A 21,064-nucleotide genomic window follows, 5' to 3' on the forward strand; every position below is an offset into this window, starting at 1 on the left:
CTACTGTCCTCCACTGGCACAACTCCAACCCATTTTGGTGTCCAAGGCTTCCTTTAAACTGAGCATATATGTGGCTGCATGCCCAAATTTCGTCTCCCACGCAGTGGGATTTGGTCACTGCAGCTTTTAGATCTGCCCCATCTCCTCCTCTGTTGAGCTGCTGGCAACACCTCCCATGAAGGAGGAACAGAACCCCTGCTCCACTGCTGGACATGAACCTGGCGGGATTTGGGAAAAACAGGTACAGAAAAGAAGTGGAAGAAATGGGGAAGACCATGGATATGTGAAAGGGAAAAAACAGGAGGAGAGGGTTAAGCCTAAGAGGTGGTTCAGAAAATTGAGCTGAAATGGGGCGGTAAAGGAGAGACACTAAGGAAAAGTACCCAAACGTGGGAGGGTGTAATGGAGAAATAATTTTAGAACAGGAAAAGCTCAAAGGAAAAAAGAAAAGAAAGGCACAAAGAATGAGACTGAGTGGAGAGACTAGAAACTAGAAACAAAACAAAACAAAAAGAACCAGAAAAAAAAAGGAATAAGAAGATGACACAAAGCCAATTAGGAATCCACAGAATAAAAGGGGAAATCGGAAGGGGGATGAGATAAGAATGGAGTTGGAACTGGGAGATGAACAAAGCCAGTAAAGACACCAAGAATAGAAAAAGGCACAAATGAGTTTAAGGTCAGAAGCTTAGGTCATAGAGACTGATTTTTTTTATTTTTTATTTTTTTTTTAATAACTTCAACATTATAGAAGAGTAAGATGAAATATAGAAGGGAAAAATACCATGGCTCTGAGAATCCAGACAGCAGACTGATCTTTGTTTTAGAAAACCAACAACATTAATAATAGGAAAAGTGTGTTATGTGTGAAGAAGGGGTGGAAGATGAAGCCTCACTGCATTGCTCACTCATATTCTTCCCAAAGTCCCATTCCTTTTGATAGGCCCATGAGACTGAAATTACTACTATTGCGGAAAAAGAAACAATATGGAACAATCCTTCAAAGCTTTAATTATTTGTTTGCCACCTTGTTTTCTCTCCCTTCTAGAATCTAAAGCAGGAATTGTCTTAAGAGTCTCAATGATATACAATACATTAAAAAGCTGATGCTACATAAATAAAATAAAACCATTTTTTTCATGCCCACATGATGCATCTACTCAGACACAGAACATGAGTAATGAAAGAGAGTTATCACCAGCCAAGAAATGCTTAATAGCTCACATAGTTAATATTTTGTGTGCTATTTTCATTACAGTAGATGGTACAGCTCAAGGTAGGCAGGATGCAAACATAATCCTATCCCGAAGAATTCAGAAAAGGAGGCCAATTGACAGCAATGTTCAGATATGTAATTCTAATTATGAAAGATCTCTCTCAGAGACAATAGGATAAGGAACTTGTAGTAGTGTCAGGGTTGTGCCTGGTACCCGTGGTCCTGCTGAGCTCAGTTCAGTACACAGGCTACATTTCTTTTGGGGATGTGGACCATCATGACGCTGTGGAGTACTGCTGGGCACGTCCTGCGCCATCTCAGCTGTGCGGGCAAGAACTGGGTTGTGCTGAGAAAGAAGGTGCTCTTGCATGCAGCAAGGCTGGAGGAAGGGATGGAGAGGAGACTGAGCCAGAGGTGCGGCTGCAAAGGGACAGTGGCTGCTGGAGGAGGACACGCCGGAGCCACAGGGTAGGGACCACAATGCACTGAACCCAGTGTCCTGCTCCCAAGGGACTGGTTGTAATGTGCAGCACAGGGGCTGGAGATCAGAAGGAGGGTGCAGCGATGTCTTTCTTTAAGTTAATTTGTTATTTTTTCCTAATTCAGGAATCAAAAGCTAGAAGTTAGTGTTAGTTGGTGATAAATTAAATGGATTAAAATTCCTTGACAGAAAACTGTTTTGTTGCCCATGACACCTGCACAGGCTTTGCTTCCTTAGCTTGCACAGTGCTCAGGGTACATACAGCAAAAATAGAGAATTACAGCAAAGCTGAACTGGACTGCTGGTCACTCTTGGCCAAGGCCTTGCTGCTTAAAATAGCAAACCAAAAAATGCAGAGTAGTCCATAGCTGGGCCTGTAATGGGGTAATCTTCTCCCAGGGAAAGTTTCTTAAACACCCACACTAAGGAATGCAGTGTCATCTTATTATAGGAATAAATGCAGGCAAGTGTAATGGCCTGAAGCAAGAGTGATCTATTTTATTGATCCCTAATGCACAGCTTTCACTCTGAAGAACGTGTAAAGCAATAGGCTGTAATAGCCTGCTCTCAGCCTCTAGAGAGCACGGAAAAGTCACTGTCAGGATTTATCTTTGGGAAGCAAAGAACTTATAACCAGCCTTAAGGGGGAAAGGCAATCACACAAATCCTATTGGTTACCTGATAATAAAAAAGTGATGTTCCCAAATGTGCCAAATAATAGCCTGTTTCATACTAGCAATATTATTCACTGGGGATTATGTGAAGTTTGTCCTCATTAAGGTCAGAGAATGGCCTATTTTTGCATGTCTGAAATCAGGGAAGGTGGTCTGGAGCCTGCTGGCAACCTGAAGAAGGAAAATATAACAGATGGGGGATCAAGTTCAGCTCACAGCCACCTGTGTCTGAAACAGAGAACTGGAGGCTGCTTATTTGAAACTTACCATGTTTTGGCGTGTTTTTACATGTCGTCTCTATGGTCCCTTTCTGAAGCACAGCTGCCAGCTATGCCAGAGAGCAGAGCTTGAGGGGAACACGACAACTGTTGACTTTCATGCTCTGGAGCTCCCTTCAGCTTCCCGGAGAGCAGCTAATGCTCGCTTTCCACTGCAGAAACACAGTGCTGGCGCATCAGGTCTCTTGTGCTAGCTCTGGCTTTTAGATGTTTGCTTTTTATTTTCTGTGGAAGCCATAGAGCTTTCTTCTCCTTCATATAAATATATATTTTTTTTTGTAAAGGTGGCTATATAAATCATTCTTTAAACTTCAGTTTGTTTAAGAGATTTTAATTTTTTATCAATGGCAAACTACAACTGTAGTACAATAGTAGGGAGAGAAACAAGGTAAGCATCCCTAAATTTCCAGTGAAAGGCACCAGGGAGGCAAATATTTACAGAAACTGATGTTTAAATATGCTGAATATAATAATAATGTGCATGATCCATGTACATGGAAGTACAATGCACAGTGGTTTGTACCACAGAGATTAAAAGGCACAGTATATAACTGAGAATATGGATTAGGAGATACTCTTTCATGCTTAAAAATGATCCTCTAAATAAGGGATGTAGCAATGCCTTCCTATAGGCCTGATCCATCCTTACTCCATAAATGGCTTTTTTTTTTTTTTTCAGTTTGAGATTACAGTTAAGCCATTTTCACTTGGGCCTTAAGGATGTCCTTAGCACATACTCAGGGAATGTTTGGTGAACACAGAGCCAGAAGTTTATATGTCAAGTTGGACCCTAATTCTGAAGTTCCTACTTAAGTATCTCCTCGATACTTCTACTTAAGCTTCTATAATGCCTGAAGCTTCTACTTAAGCTTCTCCCTGGTATCCAGTGATAGGACTTGTGGGAATGGTTCTATGCTGCGCCAGGGGAAGTTTAGACTGGAAATTAGGAAGCATTTCTTTACTGAGAGGATGGTCAAACACTGGAACAGGCTTCCTAGAGAGGTGGTTGAAGCCCCAAGCCTGTCAGTGTTGAAGAGGCATTTGGACAAAGCCCTTAACAATATGCTTTAACTTTTGGTCAGGCCTGAATTGGTCAGGCAGTTGGACTAGGCAATTGTTGTAGGTCCTTTTCAACTGAAATAGTTCTATTCTATGCTATGCTATGCTATGCTATGCTATGCTATGCTATGCTATGCTATGCTATGCTATGCTATGCTATGCTATGCTATGCTATTCTATTCCGATTTGTGAATTGTGCTGTTGGACTTTTTGGACGTTGATGATATGAGCAACATCTATAAAACTAGACCCATTGTATGAGACTTCAGTAATGTATTGACTTTGGTTTTGTCAGTGTCTACGCCAATTGTGGAAAACTGTTCTGTGTGCATTAAGTAAAGCTATTAAGTCAGACTCCATCTGCTTTTACTTTTTCCCCCTCTTCTTATAGTAGGTTTTTATTTTCAGTAGGGAGGCTGATACTCTTGTCACTGTCACCAGCAGAAAATAGTCCTGATTTAATAAGATTCTTCTGTTTCCTTTTGTATTGACAGGGGAGGCTGGAGAAAAGGGGGAGAAAGGTGCTCCAGGTCGTCCAGGCAGAGTTGGGCCTCCAGGAGACAAAGGTAACTTTGTTGAAGATGTTTTGAAGTCATTCCTGACCAAACAGTGCCTTTTCTTGTGAGGCAATGATGATGAGCATGCTCTTTTCCTTTGATGGGTGTCTAAATAATCTTTGGGCCCTTTTGTGTACTGTTATTTAACTCTGGTAGGCAGCTCAGCCCCACCCAGCTGCTTGCCCACCCTTCCCCAGTGGGATGGGGGAGAGAATTGGAAGGGTAAAAGTGACAAAACTTGTGGGTTGAGACAAAGACAGTTTAATAGGTAAAGCAAAAGCTGTGTGTGCGAGCTTCCGTTGGCAGGCCATTTCCAGGAAAGCCGGGGTTCATCATATCTAATGGTGACTTGGGAAGACAAATGCCATCACTCTGAATGACCCCTTTCTTCCTTCTTGCCTCGGCTTTTATTGCTGAGCCCAGTGTCATATGGTATGGGACATCCCTTTGGTCAGTTGGGGTCAGCTGTCCCAGCTGTGTCACCTCCCAACTTCTTGTCCACCCCCAGCCTACTTGCTGGTGGGGTGGGGTGAGAAACAGAAAAGGTCTTAACTCTGTGTAAGCTCTGCTCAGCAGTAACTAAAACATCCCTGTATTGTCAATGCTGTTTTGGTCACAAATGCAAAACATAGCACTCTACCAGCTACTGTGAAGAAACTTTATTCTAGTCCAAACCAATAAAACCACATGCACTCATTTGTAGACTATTGCTTTCTGGTCAAAACGATTCATTTTGGAAAAAAAAAATCTTGATTTTTTTAGACAGATCTCTGTGAAGAAAGACATCAAAATGTCTTCTTCATAATTTGCCTTTTGCAAATGAAAAAATATTAGATCAGAGGGAAAAATAATGAGGCTCAATTTCCCTGTTTTCTTATGTTTGTAGATGTGAACACTTACAATACCATAATTAAAACCCTTGAGGGAAGGCAGTAAGCCATAATAGGCAGAGATGGCCATGAGTGATTCCACATTTCTTGCATCACAGTTCAGTAATATTTATGGAAAGATGGTGGTAATGCTGTTTGCATTGTAGTTCAAAAATATTTGGAGCTCTTGAGAGGAATAGTTCTCAACAGTATTCAGTTATACAGCTCAGAGAAACATTGCATTTCTGTCTTTCAGGAAATTCTCTCTTCACATTTGTTTTTTCTCCTGGAGCACGAGGAAATTTGACCTTCCTAAGTTTTCTGGGAGATGCACATTCTGAAAAAAAATCATATTGGTGTAGTCAAAACCTTTTATTTCAGTATTGAAATTAAACATTTGACATTCAGAATGATGGAGTTAGTTTTACTAAACTGAATTTACAAGCTTCCTTTCAAAGCAGTCACAATGGTAATTTACACTTCCTTATGATGATGTATGATCCACTGTGTAGTTCTTTTGGGCCATTATGGGAGCCTGATACCTGTAGTTTTCCCTGGGACCAAAATCCATAGCTGGAGCTCTTTCCCCTACACCACATAGAAAAACTGTGGGGTATGTGTGTTCAGTCATTTTATTTCCCTTATGGAGATGTACCCTTCAAGGATGACTTTTGTAAAAAATATTGGAAACTAGACTTTCAGCTCTCACAAGGTAATGCAGCATGAAGAGAAGTATCACAGAATAATTTAGGTTAAAAGGTCATAAACAGCTCATCTAGTCCAATCTCCTGCGTAAAACAGGGCAGATTTCAAATTTAGATCAGGTTACTCAGGGGCTTGTCCCACAGACTTTTGAAAATCTCTAAGGACTGAGATTCCACATCCTTTTTCATAGGTCTGTTCCCCAGTGCCATTGTGGAAGACTTTTTCCTCTCGGCCAACTGAAATTTTTCTTGTTGTATTTGTTGCCTCTTGTCCTTTTGCTATGTGTCTCTGAGAAGAGAAGGCCACATCTTCTCTCCAAAGCACTTGTAGGTAGTGGAAGACTGCAGTTAGGCCTTTCCCTTACCTTTCTCTGCTCCAGGCTGAATAAAACTATCTTCCTCAGCTGGGCTCCAATTTGCTTCTGTTGTATGAGTACACAGAAATCTCTGGGTCCTTCTCTGCAGAGGAGTTTTTTAGCCAGCCATTGGCCAGCCTTCATCAATGCATTGCAGGTGAGGAATTAAACATCTGGCTGAACTCATGATATTCCTGTCCACACATTCCTGCAGCTTGTCGAGCTCCTTCTGACTGGCAGCACTGCCCTCCAGCACATTAACCACTCCTGCCAGCGCGGGGTTTTTTGCAGTCTCAGAGATGATCCTTCCACTTCTTCCTCCCTGTCACTGGTAAGGACTGAGGAATGGCACTCATTATCAGCTGGTGATTAGACTTTGGCAGCCTTGCATCAGCTAGACTTCTCAGCACCGTTGAATGCCTTCTGGCTAGTGCCATGGACTTGTGTACATCCAGATGAAGCAGTCCCTAACTCAGTCATCCTCTACCATGAGTAGCATGCCTTCCCCAGATCTTTGCTACCAGACATGAAGAACTGGGAGTCCAGAGAGCAGACCTTGCCAGTGGAGATTAAAGCAAAGAAAGCACTAAGTACCTTGGCCTCTCCTGTGTCCTTTGTCACTAGGCTGCGTTTCTCCTGAGCAGAGTGCCCATGTTATCCTTGGTCTCTTTCTTACTACTGCCTTCCCTGTCATGTCTTTCATGTTGTCCTTCCATAACTCCAGCTGAACTTTGACCTTCATCACTTCATCCCTGCACACCCAAGGAATACTTCTATGTTACCTTTTGGTAACCTGGTACCCAACTCCTGTATACTTCCTTTCTGTATTTGGTCTCAGTCAACAGTTCCCTGTTCAGCCAAACTGGCCTTCTGCCTTATCTACTGATTTTCCTGCATGTTGCAATGGACAGTTCTTACGCTTTAAGCAAATTGTGCCTTAAGACTGAGAAGCTCTTTCAGGGCCGCTTTGCACTCCATAGCAGCCTCCAGTAGGATCATGCCTACCAGTTCCTAGAACAAGCCAAAATCTAGAAGTTCAGGGCCTTTGTCCTGCTGCTTGCCTTGCTCACTTCCCTCAGGATTTTGAACCGGTCATTTCATGGAGGCAGTCATGGTCACTTTAGCCGAGGCTGCTGTTGACTGTCATATTCACAACCAGAGGGTATGTGAGGTCTAAGAGACTACCATCTCTAGCTGGAAACACAGTTCCTGCATTAGATAATTGTCCCTGCCACACTTTCTGCATTGATTGCTCCTCATGGTGCTGCTCTCCCAGAAGATACTGAAATAGCTAGTCTCCCACTTCTTGATAAGACAGTGATGTTCCCGGTTTTGGCTGCCCCTCTAAATCTGACTTGCATGCTTTCAACAGACCAGTCACCTGTTATGAAGCAAAGCTCCATGCAGTCAAGGTGCCCACTGTGCAGAGCATAACTCTTGCCTTGTCTTCGCTGCCTGTGCTTCTTAAAGAGCCAACATCCATCCACTGCGGCACTCCTGTTGTTCTGGCTCTCCCACCATACATGGGCGATTGGTGTCATTAAATAGACTTCCAGTTCCTCTTGTTTGTTTCTCAGGCTTTGATCATTTTTGTACAAGTATTTGAGATGGGCACCTGGTCATACTGCTTTCTCAGGGGGAGCCTGAGAGCATCTCCCATCGTGCAAGTTTCTCTAGCTTGGCATTTGGTCAAATCCATTCAAAATGTTTTGGACCATCTGAGAAATGGATGTACACTTTTTCAGTCAGAACAATCCATGATGTAACATTTCATTAATATATTTCATGCTGTAAAATTGCATTTACTTGGAAAATCATTCTCATAAGGAATGCTTGATTAATAATAATTATAATTTTCCACTTTTCCATACCTCCAAAAGTCTGAAATTCTGAAGAGACTGAAAGAAGAAACACTGAAAACTCACCACAAGAAAACATACTTGAAGCAGACAAGAGATGAAAGAAAATGTAATACTAACACATATTATATTGGTATTTTTCCAGGAAGTGCTTTGAAATTAAGTGTGGGCAAAATTTCTTACTGCTTCTGTAACAACATATTTTTTCCACTTTCCTTTGTGCATCCAGATTTGACTTGATGCAGGTATGTTCTTGGAATATTTGGTAAACAGCTTTATTTTAGAATAGTAATAAATTTCTACAGACAAGCTCCTGGTTAAAATAAATACTAATTAACATAGTTTAGTGGATGATGAAAGATGGATAAAATTGTTGTGTCACTTCGCATTTGCCTCTTTCTAAGAGCACACGTGGATGATCACAGCAGCTCTGTTTCTGCGCAGTCGCCTAAACTGCAGTCACTGTGTTAACATGTGTTTGACCCTCTGTATTTCTATCAAAGCCTGTCTTGTTGGGCTAATATTTGTCTCCTTCTCTTGATGGAAACTGCTACATTTCAGTGTATTTTTCTGCTTTTGAGTAAGTGATGCTTTACATGAGGGAAACTAATTCTTCTGCAACATTTGTGGAGTTTTCTACTTTTGCTGTTAATTTACATTATCAGAATCAAAGTCATATTTTTTTTCTTTTTTCCCCCTTCCCCTTTCTTTGTTTCATTTGTCAGGCAAGACAATGTGCTTAGTTTCTTTGAACTCCTTAGGCATATAACAATCAATGAATAAATAACATGCAAAAGAAATGCTTTTCTTATGGTATATTTGACCTGAAACGAACATCTCAAGATGTGAAAGTCCTGCAAATATTTTTATCATATCCTTTTATGCTTTCCTCATGATATTTTCAGATTTTGGTAGCTCAGAAGATGATAAATATTAGAACTTTCTGGTGCATACTGGAAATGAATGTACTTCTGAGTGTTCTGATGTTTCAGGGTGAGATCAGACATCCTGATGTCTTTGGGCACTGATTAAGGTTAAATTCCACTTACTTTCCTCATTGCTTTTAATTAATTGTATAGGTCAATTATGATGCATAGCATATCAGCAGAATATAAAACTGCATTGGCCTTATATAAAGCACAGAGTGCTGGATCATGTGAAATGGCTGATTCAGACAAAAATAGAGTATACTGCAGTGCAACTTTTGGGGTGTGAAGTTAATAGATGTAACTTTCCCCACTTGCCCTAGTTGCTGCACTGTGCACTCCCGTGTTGGGAGTGAACTCAATTATTTGACTGAGTCATGATCCTATCTGTGAAGCTGAAATTTCCATGTGTACAAATTCCACAGAGGTATTTCAGTAACAATACAATACTGTGAATATTCCCAAAGTAGCAAGTGTTCTGCTTACGATAATCAAAATAAAGAGGAGAGGGTGAATTTACTGTTGGAATGCATAATCAAAGGCAAGGCACATTAAAAGTGTTTTCTTCAAGACACTTTATGTTGCAAAGGGAGGATTTGAGCAACCTAATATATTAATAGTTGAAGATGTCCCTGCTTATTGCAGGGGGGGTTGGACTAGGTGACCTTTAAAGGTCCCTTCCAACCCAAACCATTCTATGATCCCATGATTTTTCTTAGAGCCATAACCATTTGAAAATATCTTATTTTAGTATTTTACTTTCAGCCTTTATGCATCTTAATTCATTTATACTGGTATGCGAAGCAGAGTCACATACTGTTCTTGGACATGGAACTCAGCAGTCTCTACCTTTGCAGTGTTAGCACAGTCCCTAGCATAGTTTTGGCTTGTGCCAACTAACATTTTCCCAGACAATTCTTGGGCACATTTTGGGAGCTAACACAATGAACAGCTTGCAAGTGATTACCCTGATTTGAAGCGTAAGACAATTTAATATTGCGGAGTGTACCATTCTTGGCCACCTGGTTCCTACTGCCAGGGAACAGTCCCAGGCATCTAGTTTACTAGTACAGGCATAGCCTCTTAAGTATGAGAGAAGACTCATTAATGTAACTGGATGGGAGCCAGAGTGCTCAGTCATTTGTATAATCAAATTCTAAAGAGAGGTAATAATATCTTAATTTATATTTTAGTATTACTGATTGCTCATTAATATATAATCAATCAATCCTTTAAATTTCTGAGTCAACTTTTGCATTAATTGATTGCTCGCTAAGGAGTGCTGCAGGCAGGATTCCATGTAAAAGTCCTGACATTGGCAGTTGTGGATTCACAAAGTGGTTATCTGGTTCAAAACTGTCTTTCAGTTCTACCTGAACTCAATAGGAGTTTGAGAAAATCCATGCTAAACTGAGTGGATGAAAAGATGGCAGATGGGCTTCAGTGTAAATAAATGTATTACCTAGGGACATCAGGAATACATAATTTAGTCCATAATTAATGATGCCAAAAAACAGCAGTGTCATGTAAAGCTCAAGAACTGCTCCGAAACCACTATCAGCAGCCCCAAAGCAAACTGTCCATCATCAGGAAGGACAAAACAGGAAGCTCATTCTTGCAGCTGATTTTGCTCTGTGTAAAAGCCTGACATGCACCTGACATGAGTGTGGTTCTGGCCTCTGTCTCTCAAGAAGGACATGGGAGATTAGAGATGGGCACCACAAATGTGAAGAGGTTGGAGGAGCTGCCTCATAAGGAGAAGCTGAAAGGGCTGAGACTCTTCATCTGTATGGAGTAGTCTGACGTGGATATAATCAAAGTTATGGAATCATGAAAGCAGTGGGTGATGTGACCTGCTGCTCACCAGATCCCATCATACCTGAACTACTCACTGAAGCTGCTGAAGGACTGATTCAGCAGCTCAGCTCCATCTGCAATGGACCGGAGATGGTGGCTGGGTTGTGTGGTCTCCCTGTGCTGCACCTCTTGCTGCCACGGTGGGAATCAGGGTGTTGGGCTAGAGGGACACTGTTCTGAACAAGCTTGGTATTAAGTTGTCAGTGTAATTCTGGTAAGACTGGTAAGACATGTTTCATAATAGCAATTATTTGTGTGTATCTGAATATAAACTCTGCCACTCAGGAATGGGCCATACTATTTCTTTTGTTTTGAATGTACTTTAAAATCCTTTACACTTTTCTGCTGCCTTCCTAGATTGGATTTTTTCTTACTGTCTTTAGTTTCCTTTGTGAATCTTCTGTCCTCTTTGATTCCTACTTAGTATGGATTGATAATGGTTCCCCCCCTTTTTTTTTTTTTTTTGTTTTTTTCCTGTTTCTTATGCAAAGCTTTTACAGTTGTACTTTGTCATTAAAATACCTGTCTAACATGAGTGGAATGGATCATTGCTTTGTCTCAGTCTCCTCCACTGCCTACCAAGGTAGCCTAGGTAAATAGCTTAAGCTGAAAGCCTAACTATCAGGTGGCTGGCTAATGCTGGGTGAAATTAATTTGTCCCAGCTACATAAAATGTCACCTGGGATTATCCCTTGTTTGTTCATATAAAATGTAACTGTGTTGTAACCACTGTTCCCTAGCCAACCACCAAACTTCAGTCGTGTGCATAATTTAGAATATTTAGTACAAAACAGTCTGTTGGCATATTCAGAATTTTCTGATTTCCATTTGCCAATAGTCCTACAAAGGTAAGTATCCTGAATGTAGATTACCACCATACCATAACATCATTATATCCTTTAAAAATACTGTTTATTCTCATTTAAATCAGGCTAAATGTTTGCATTGGGCATACTGACTTCTGTAAGACTAAGCAGGTACAGTGGGGGAAAGACAGTGTAAGCTTGGTCTATATCTTAACATTCTTTTTCTAAGCATCCTCTGTTGACTGCTGTCAAAGATGGCACTGGATTCAAGAGGCCTTTGATCTGGTTTGGTATGCTTCTGCAATAATTGTTGGGTAGGTGTCTGCGATGTCCACTATGTCAAATGATGAAGAATATCTATCTGATTTGTCTTCAAACCCTTAAGTTTGGCTAGTAAACTACTGTTCTCTTCTTCTATTTGACACAATTCAATTTGTCTGTGATGTGGTGAATTTGTATTTCTACTGGATTTCTTTTCGACACATTTTTTTTTTTAAGTGCTTTTACACCTTCTTGTCTTATCCAATTAATCCTCTCTGAACAGATTGCTGCATGAAGACCCCCCATTTATAGTGTTGCACAGAGCCAAAGCCCTCATTTTTCACTGGTTGTACAGCCCACCATTCATCACTGGTATTTCATTTCTTCTCTTGTTTGTGGGCCTGAAAAGACCACCAAGAAGATAATTTAGAGTTTCCTTCTCTTCGATTTCTTCCAAAATCCTTTGTCTTCTGTAATTGGTTCTAGTGCATATCACCTTCATCTAAGAGATGACAGATTACTTGCTTTGTATTCTCCATTCAAACTTTCAGTTAGATTTCCTACTTTTAGTCTATGGAGACTTAATTTCCTTCACTGTCCTCATTTCTTTCCAGCTCTCACTTCCTGATTTCATTAAGACTCTTCAGACTGCATTTTTGGCAATCGTAGGGCCACTAGAAAGGACTTTACAAAAGGTAGTAAAACTTTTGAAACCCTCAAGGCAGGTGGGTCTCTTTTGAAACCTTGTGATTTATTCTGCAGAAGAAGCAGAATAAGCAAGCCCCTGGAGTAGAAGTCACAGTAAGATGAAACCAAATCCAAACAGTTCTTTTAATGAGTACAGGAGACTTAATGTATGTCTTCGTTGTTTGAGATAACACACTTCTACTTCTGAGCAGATCATGTAGCTTTTACTGGCTTTTACTGAGTAGTCATTCATTTTCTGAGCAGTATTTTTGAGAAAGGGAAGTAATTTTATGTATTATATTTTATTTATGCATTATATCTATATGTTTATTTAATGTCCATAAATCTGAGTGGACTACTTCTATTCTTTCAGTAGGAATATATAGCACAAGAGTAAAATATTTTTTTGGTTTTGTTAAAATTTCCTAATTGAGTCCATGTCCAGTAGTGACTGAATCTGATCCTTCTTGGAAACAAAGCAAAGTCATTGGTTGTAGGACTTGCCAGTAATTAATTAGACCAACAAGCCATACACATTTGGCTTCTCTCAATTCAGAGGAAATTATTTCTTCCTGACAAATGCCATCAAGTTATGGTTGCTTGAAACTTCATGGAGTAATATAGAGGATATCTCTTAGGCCAGTAGCGATCAGTTTATGTTCTGAAACTTGTCATTGATTACACTTTTAAGTTAAAGGTATTAATGAAATCTGTCATAAAATTATCCAGCTTTTAAAAATATGGAAATATTTTAAAAATAAAGGAAATATGTGACTGTCATCCAGTGGCAGTAACAACAGAAAACAACAGATCTTCAGTTGCTGTAGATCCACAACTGGGCCTGAGTTGTGACAATTTTCACAGGTTCAGTTACTGGATCCCTATGGTAGATTTTCCTCCCAACTTGCCTTATTAATTCCTTGATACTGTGTAGCGGAACAGTGCATATTGGATGTTGCTTTGAGCAAAAAACAATCTAAGCTGGGACAGTCATGGAAAAAACTGAATCAGTATTTCCTAAAGCAGGCCCAGTCTTGGGTTTCTGCAGGATGGGAACCTCAGAAGATATTTGGCTTCTCAGCCCCGCAGTCCCTCCATACCTGTTCTCCATTAATACTGTGTGGTACAGTAGGAAGCCTATCTCATATGACATAGCTGCACCATCTCCAGATTATGTTTGTTCTTGAAATCATGATACAAAGAGACCTAAATCTGATGTCAAAGCACTGATTTCCTTGGGCATTGCACCCAAGAAAAAGTATCGCTGATGTACTCTGAGATGTGGTATTGTTTCCTGAGGCTCCTTGGGCCAGAGGAGCTGCAGCATCAGGCAAACTTTGCCACATTCACAACATAGTGAGTGCAACAAAATGCCAGGTCTCATTTCACAGGTCTCAGAAAGTCTGCCTAAAACAAATCAGGGAATCTTCTGTAAACCCATGCCAGAACCACAGTGTCATTTAGAAATAACAATCTCTATAAAGAGCTAATTGCAGTTGAGACAAGCTTAGACTACATGAAGTTTGTTGATTACAAATGTCCTAGTTTAAGCCAATACCTTCAGTCACATGTAAGCCTGTTGTATTTATTCGAGTACTTATTAATTTCTGTCACCTGTTGATCCCCTTAACTTGTAGATGAGAATGGTAGATATGGCGTTGAATAAAGTGTTGCTATTACAGGCTAAAGTTCTTCTCTCATATTCACACCATTAAGATAATTATTTTTCATGATGTTTGAGAAGTGCCATCCAGAAAAGCCATATGACATAATAAGTGTGTTTCATCTGTTTTATTTCTTGAGCTCCGGAGGAGCTCATATCAATGACAACAATACTTGGACTGTGGCACACATTTTATTAGTAACAGAGCTTCAGCTTGGTTTGTGAAGACAGTGATGACAAAGAAACTGCCTGTTCCAGTGCAAATTCTTTTTCCCCTGAAGCCATTCTAATATTCGCTTTATACCACACAGGAAAGTAGAACTAATAGAAAAGAGGTCAGTCAGACAAAGTAAGAGAATCAAGCTCTCTAACATGAGATTTCTGAGTATGCGTCATGGACAGACACAGGTGATGGTGGATAGTTCATGCAGATTTGTTGACAATTACAATTGACCTTGAGAGGTGGATAGTTGCCTTTTACTCGTAAAAACACAGCTGAGGAAAATTATTTTTTTAGCAGCTCCTTTGCTACAACTGCACTTTGAAGTATTCTGTAAAACTGTCTTTAAATTTAGTAACATTCAACATTGCTGGTTTGAGTCAGACTTTGAACGTGTGCATGTGTCTGTATATATGTATATATGTCTATGTAAGACTTCCATTAATTTTCATTTTTCATTAATATAATATTCAAATGTAAGAACAAAGAGTGAGGATGTGGCTGCTTCCACTGTGTTTATATTGTATAAATAAGACATTAAGCCCAAATTTGGCCCTCAGTTACAGCACAGCTACAGTATTCGGTGAAACTGTCAGTTGTGCTTGAATCCTTCAGGCCTTCTCAACTCCGTGATAGTTTTAATCCACTGATCCATGTTTGAATGGAATCCCCCCTCATTTTCAACATAATTCTGGTGTGATCATCTGAGAAAAGTTTGCAAAAACTTTTCCAGTGGCTCTCACCCAAGATCCGTTTTAATTTATACCTGCCTGCCTCGTCTATAGCTTTGCAAAGATTAAATCACTGTCTAGGCTGTTAAACGTAAGTTATTCATAAGGAGTGAACTGGACTTCTGGAGTTCAAATAATATTGGGGATACAGCATATTTTACTCATTGTAAAAACTGATTCTGCAAACATGCTGGAATCTGAATGAATCAGACTACATTGCTGTCTTATGTCTTTTGTGTTTCTGTTTTGTTTAGGAGAAATGGGGGACAAAGGACAGAAAGGCAGCGTGGGACGGCATGGAAAAATTGGTCCTATTGGTTCAAAAGGTATGCTTTGTTTCTCCATTTGTGTTTCAGATGAAACACCTGTGATCGTTTATATTTGAGAAAAGTTTAGTGGCTTGAAAAACTTTTTTAATGAGTCTCAGGTTTACCATAATAGGAACTTTCTCACACTGTAGTCAGCCACATGACTGAGATGTCTAGCCAGTTACCTTTTGTTCTGACAGCAGAATATTTAAAGCCTTAAAGGTGAGTGAAAATCCTGGTTTAAAGCTAAATAGGGAACTTTGTGCACCATGACACAAATATGGACAGTTAAGTAGATGGGAAGCTGCATTGTATTTTGGCAGACTTTTAAGAGCTAGACAACTTGAATTCTAGTCTTGCTTACCCTGTAGGCTTCGTATGTGATTTTGACTAAGTCATGTGGACCAATGTTTACTTAAGTATCTAGATTATGAGTCTAGATTTAGGCTCCAGCGTAGCATATCCAGCCCTTTTCCCCCTAGAGTATCCAAACTTGTTGGTTCTGTGAAGTTCATTGATGTAAAAAAATGGATATTGGTACATATTATTTGTGTTCAAGTTTTGTAGCTTTTGCTGGCCTTTTGCTGTGGAATGGCTAGGACAGAAAAATCTTTATCTTTGATTGGACATATTTCTGCTTTCCATATTTGAATGTTAGTGGAGAAAAACAAGTGCTAAACGAACTGTTGACTAAAAAAGCTGCCTTAAATTTCTATTATTTTTCATGTTTTTAGGTGAAAAAGGAGATAATGGTGACATAGGACCACCAGGTCCTAATGGTGACCCAGGTAAACCATGACACATATTGCATATATGAAGGATTTTACAAGATGTATTCATCATCACCAAAAATACATGTCTGTTTACATACTGGGGGAAATCATGAACAACTGAGTATTTTTATAGGCCCTGTAACATTTCACTGAAAGATTTTCAAATTGCTTAAAATTATTGAAGCTGCCATAGTTGCTGGACTTGTGTATTTGTTGAAACAATGTCTCAGAGGTTTGATCACTCTGGGAGATTAGTGGGAACTGAAATACTGTAACTGATCCTCGTTTTGAGGTTTGAGGTCATAGATGTAATAATTATCCTTTTAGTATCTTCATTCACATTATCTTTGTCAAACCAAAATCAATTAGGGGTTAATAGATAGTTTTCTATTGTCTTATTGGAAGAAGTACAGTGAATTCTATACTTTTGGAAGTGCAGAACTACATTTTGCAGGTAATTATGTGCATTACATGGTTGGAACACTGGCCTTTTGGATCTGCTGTGTTATGTTCCTTGTGAGGAACAAGTGAACAATACGCCATGCAAATTTTTGCTGTGGAAAAAGTGCTCTTTGGAGAAAACTGAAGAGAATAATTTTAGTCAAAATGGGAAATTTTGACAAAGCTTTTTTAAAAAAACCTGTATATTTTTTTCAGGGAATATCTGTTGGTGTTTAGGTTAGCAATACTAATGCAGGACTGAAGTTTCATGGGAAGTGAACATGGTTCTGCATAGCCCAGACACCCATGAGAACCATGGTGTAGGGTAGGGTAGTAGGGTAGTGAAGGCTAAAGTTTCTGACTGTTATTTGTGACACAGCCCTCTGCAGGGCTGCCAGGCTGGGTCTTTTCATAAAATCGTTTAGATAATTATTGAATTAGGTAGCTTTTTGATTTTGGTGTATTTGTATCATTTCACAGGCATCCCTTGTGAGTGCAGCCAGCTAAGGAAGGCTATTGGCGAAATGGATATCCAAGTGGCCCAGCTGACAACAGAATTAAAATTCATAAAAAATGGTAGGTTAATTTTATATAAATATTGTCCTTTCTCATTGCTACATTTTACCGGTGGAATTGCTCATAGAGAGCTTCACCATCCCGCATTTGATTTGTGAAGCTATTTTGGGGTGTACAGTAAGTTGGTTTATAGAAATGCGAGTGCTCACTTTTCAGCACTGCCCTCCCCCGCAGCTGTTGCCGGAGTGCGTGAGACAGATAATAAGATATATCTGCTGGTGAAGGAAGAGAAAAGGTACAAGGAAGCCCAGCTCTACTGCCACGGAAGAGGAGGGACGCTGAGCATGCCCAAGGATGAGACTGCCAACAATCTGATTGCCTCGTACATCAACCAAGCCGGGCTCACCAGAGTTTTCATTGGGATTAATGACCTAGAGAAAGAGGGAAATTTTGTCTATTCTGACCGATCGCCCATGCAAACCTTCAACAAATGGCGCAGTGGGGAGCCCAATAATGCTTATGATGAGGAGGACTGTGTGGAGATGGTGGCATCTGGAGGGTGGAATGATGTTGCATGTCATATTACTATGTATTTTGTGTGTGAATTTGACAAAGAAAATGTCTAAGCTTGTCTGCTCTTTATTTTAAGAAAAGGTTTTAAGCTGATTGAACAAGTTACCCCATGTTTATAGAGTACAAGTGACATTTTGCAAGTATGTGACATCGGTATTGTACAGCTGTAAATACAATGTAGGTATTTCAAATATCAGTATTTACCCTTCAGAAGGGAAGAGCAGTGATAAGACATAGCTTGTTTTTTTTCTGTAGGTAAACAGATGTATTTAGATAAAAATGTGGTTTGGGGCTAAATTCTACCCTCGCAACAGTTAAGTAATTCAATTGCATGACTGTAAGGGAAGGCAGAGTTTGGCCTCTAGCTGTTAGAGTGTTTATTTGTGAAGAAGTAGATTCCTGATATTCTATTATCTTAGTAACATTTGTAGTTATAAATGTTAATTGCTTGTAGCGCTACAGGGACAGCAACAAGGCAAATATTTTGTATACTCCAGTTAATAAGTACAAATATTATTGTAAGGTTTTTGGATGTGATGGTGTTACAACTTTTTTTTTGTTTGTTTGTTTGTTTTGGTGGTTTTTTTTTGTTTTTGTTTTTGTTTTGTTTTCCAAAAATAGCCAAAGCAAACCAACAAATCAGGAGTCCTACCAATTTTGTTATGCTTCTTTATTAAACTGTTCACAGATGTGTGACAAGGAGACACTTATGTAAGCCTAGTTTTAGTGCTAAGGGAGGACAAAGTTCTTATAATGTAGTACTGAAAGAGGAATCCCAGCCACATGGGTTTTTGGGGTTGGTTGGCTAAAGGTAAAAGTAAGATTTTAGTTTTCTGTATTCTTTAGTTAGAGAATGATTCAGTGCATGAACTATTTCAGGCCTCAAATATTTTCTTAAAGTAAACACATTTCACATTTGTATAAGGTAATCTTGGTGCATCTGGTTACAAAACAAAATAGCAGCCCTCCACAATTTAAGGCAGACTTCATAAATAGACAACAAATCTCATAAAAATACTTTGGCTCATAGCTTCTTTTAGTAGGAAAACAACTTACATGTTTACTCAAATTGTAAGAGTGACTCCCTGAAAAACAGCAAAAGTTTCCAAAATTTTCCTGATTATGTATATAGCAGTAGTAAGTAATTTTGCACAAATAATTTATTTACCCAATTTACAATTGATTGTGATGGAAAATGTGATGTATATTTTAAAAACAACAACAACATAATTTCACAAAGGAAATTATTAATTACTTTGAATTTTCCTAGGAGCCAGTTGCATGACATCTTACCTTGCTGTTAGGCATAGAAAGATGACTACAAAATCTCTGACTGTGTTTTGTCAGGAATACCTTGCAGTGTTTTAAGATGATTTTAAGGAAAAATGATTCTTTGTATAACCTGGTAATCAAAATATGTGTATGATCATCATTATGAGAGATTGGTCTACAGGATATCCACAGTGGATGTGACATGTGGTCCCAGAGATTTCCCTACGGCAAGGCAAGACCAACTTATGTTGGCTCTACAGTGCTGTAGTGTATAAACCGTCAGTGACCACATGATGCTGTTCATATCCACAGTTGGACAGTATTTGCTATTATTATATACCTAAAAGAACAAACACTTTTTCTTGCTATATTTACTCTGTGGATTTGGGTCCATTATATATATATATGTTTGCTATTCATTTTGAAGATCAGTCGTGAATTCCTATAGTGTTTGAATATCAGCCCAGGTCCAGAACAATCACTCTAAGAAATGAAGGGTCCTTTGATTGCTTTACTTTCTTGCTAATAAAGATAGGTATGATTCCTATATGTTAGGCATTCTTCCAACTGTGTATTGAAATCTGTTAAATAATGCAAATATGGTTCTATACTAATATTCAAAGGCTCTTTGCAGAATTTGCAGAGAGCTAACAATTCCAGTGGAGCAATTTGTTTGTTTAGAATAGCGCCTTTTGAATATGGTGATTGTTTCCTGCCTGTTATAGAAATCCTCAGAAACCATTTAAATCTTCAACATACTTTTGTCAAATCATTGTAGCTATATTAAAACAGTCTAAACCCATGTTCCAGGTATCTGGAACTTTCCTCATTATTTATGTCCTGAAGTTCCTAAACGTTTATTTTTTACCCAGGTTTTAAAAGTCTCTGTTGTAACATTTGATTTCCTCAGAAATGTGAAAAGATGCCTTTTGAGGAGGTGGGAGGCTTTTTCAGATGCCAAATGCTCCTATTTTAGCTGGAAGTCATACCATGTTTATTAAGATTGCCTTGATGTGTAGAGCATTTAAGCAGTCTCGATTTCTATTAAAATTTAAGATAAAAAATAAAGCCAATGGAAAAAAACATTTCCCCCAGTTTTTGTGTTCTTCAGAATATATTTTTGCAGCCCTTGATATACAAGACAGAAAAGAAATTAGTTATATTGTCAGAGCCCTGTACACTGGCTGCAGTGGTCCTTATTTCACTATTTGGGCAAGGGGAACAAGGTGAGTGTGTAAGGTCTTGAGCTGTTCTGCAAGCAGCAAAGATTGCACGTCTGCTATTTACCCCTGCAAGGAACTGGGCAAGAAATGATGGAGGGATTGGAAATGACTGAGCCCTTCATAATTTCTTTCACCCTCCAGTTGCTGAACCTCATAGGTGGACCCTTGCTGGAGGCAGAAATAAATGTTGCATGTAGTGTTCAGTCTGCACAGAACTTGCTGATGTGTATGGTAAGATTTCCATTACTCTCAGTGGAATTTAGAGCTACTTTTTTGGGAAAGAATCAAATGAGAAGTTAGTTTTGTTTGGGCTGTTTTCTGTGTGCATTAAAACTTGCATTGTAATATCATTACTCATGTTGTGTGGCTCTATGGAAGCCTTTGGAACATGTCTGTCTGGCAAGCGTGCACTGAGGATTCCCAGACTGTTCTTTTGATGGATATTTACTTTTGATGGATGATTTTTCCTTATAAATATTTCCCTATGGCCCTTATTTATTTTGTTCTTAATTAAGGGGCATGTTGTTGCATTTTAAGAAAGCAACAATTGTTTTTTTTTTTTTTTTAAATATATATATAGTCACCTATTCATGCTCTTGAATGACTTCTTCACATAAAAGGCATATTTCATTCAACTATATTCCACACCTTTAGACTCTAAGGCTGTGTTGTTGTATGACTGATGTCAGGGCCATATGCATCCCCCTTCCAGGAGTTGACTTGGCAAAGGTAAAGCATTTAGCTGACTGGGTCC

The 21,064-nt window shown here is 39.2% G+C and overlaps 1 protein-coding gene across 2 annotated transcripts in view; it reads left to right on the forward strand.

Moving 5' to 3' along the window:
- Nucleotides 1-20,171, forward strand: part of COLEC11 (collectin subfamily member 11) — a 38,728-nt gene extending 18,557 nt beyond the window's left edge. Inside the window, exons 3-7 of one of the 2 annotated variants that reach the window (XM_082049966.1) lie at nt 4,203-4,274; nt 15,459-15,530; nt 16,247-16,300; nt 17,207-17,302; nt 17,459-20,171. In XM_082049966.1, coding sequence (XP_081906092.1) covers nt 4,203-4,274; nt 15,459-15,530; nt 16,247-16,300; nt 17,207-17,302; nt 17,459-17,868 — 704 coding nt within the window. In that variant the 3' untranslated portion in view covers nt 17,869-20,171. The remainder of the gene's footprint in view (nt 1-4,202; nt 4,275-15,458; nt 15,531-16,246; nt 16,301-17,206; nt 17,303-17,458) is intronic. The other variant, XM_082049967.1, reaches the window with a different exon arrangement.
- The last annotated feature ends 893 nt before the right edge of the window (nt 20,172-21,064 follow it).

Source organism: Streptopelia decaocto, assembly GCF_964273445.1.
Source record: "Streptopelia decaocto genome assembly, chromosome: 3".
Classification (NCBI taxonomy): domain Eukaryota; kingdom Metazoa; phylum Chordata; class Aves; order Columbiformes; family Columbidae; genus Streptopelia; species Streptopelia decaocto.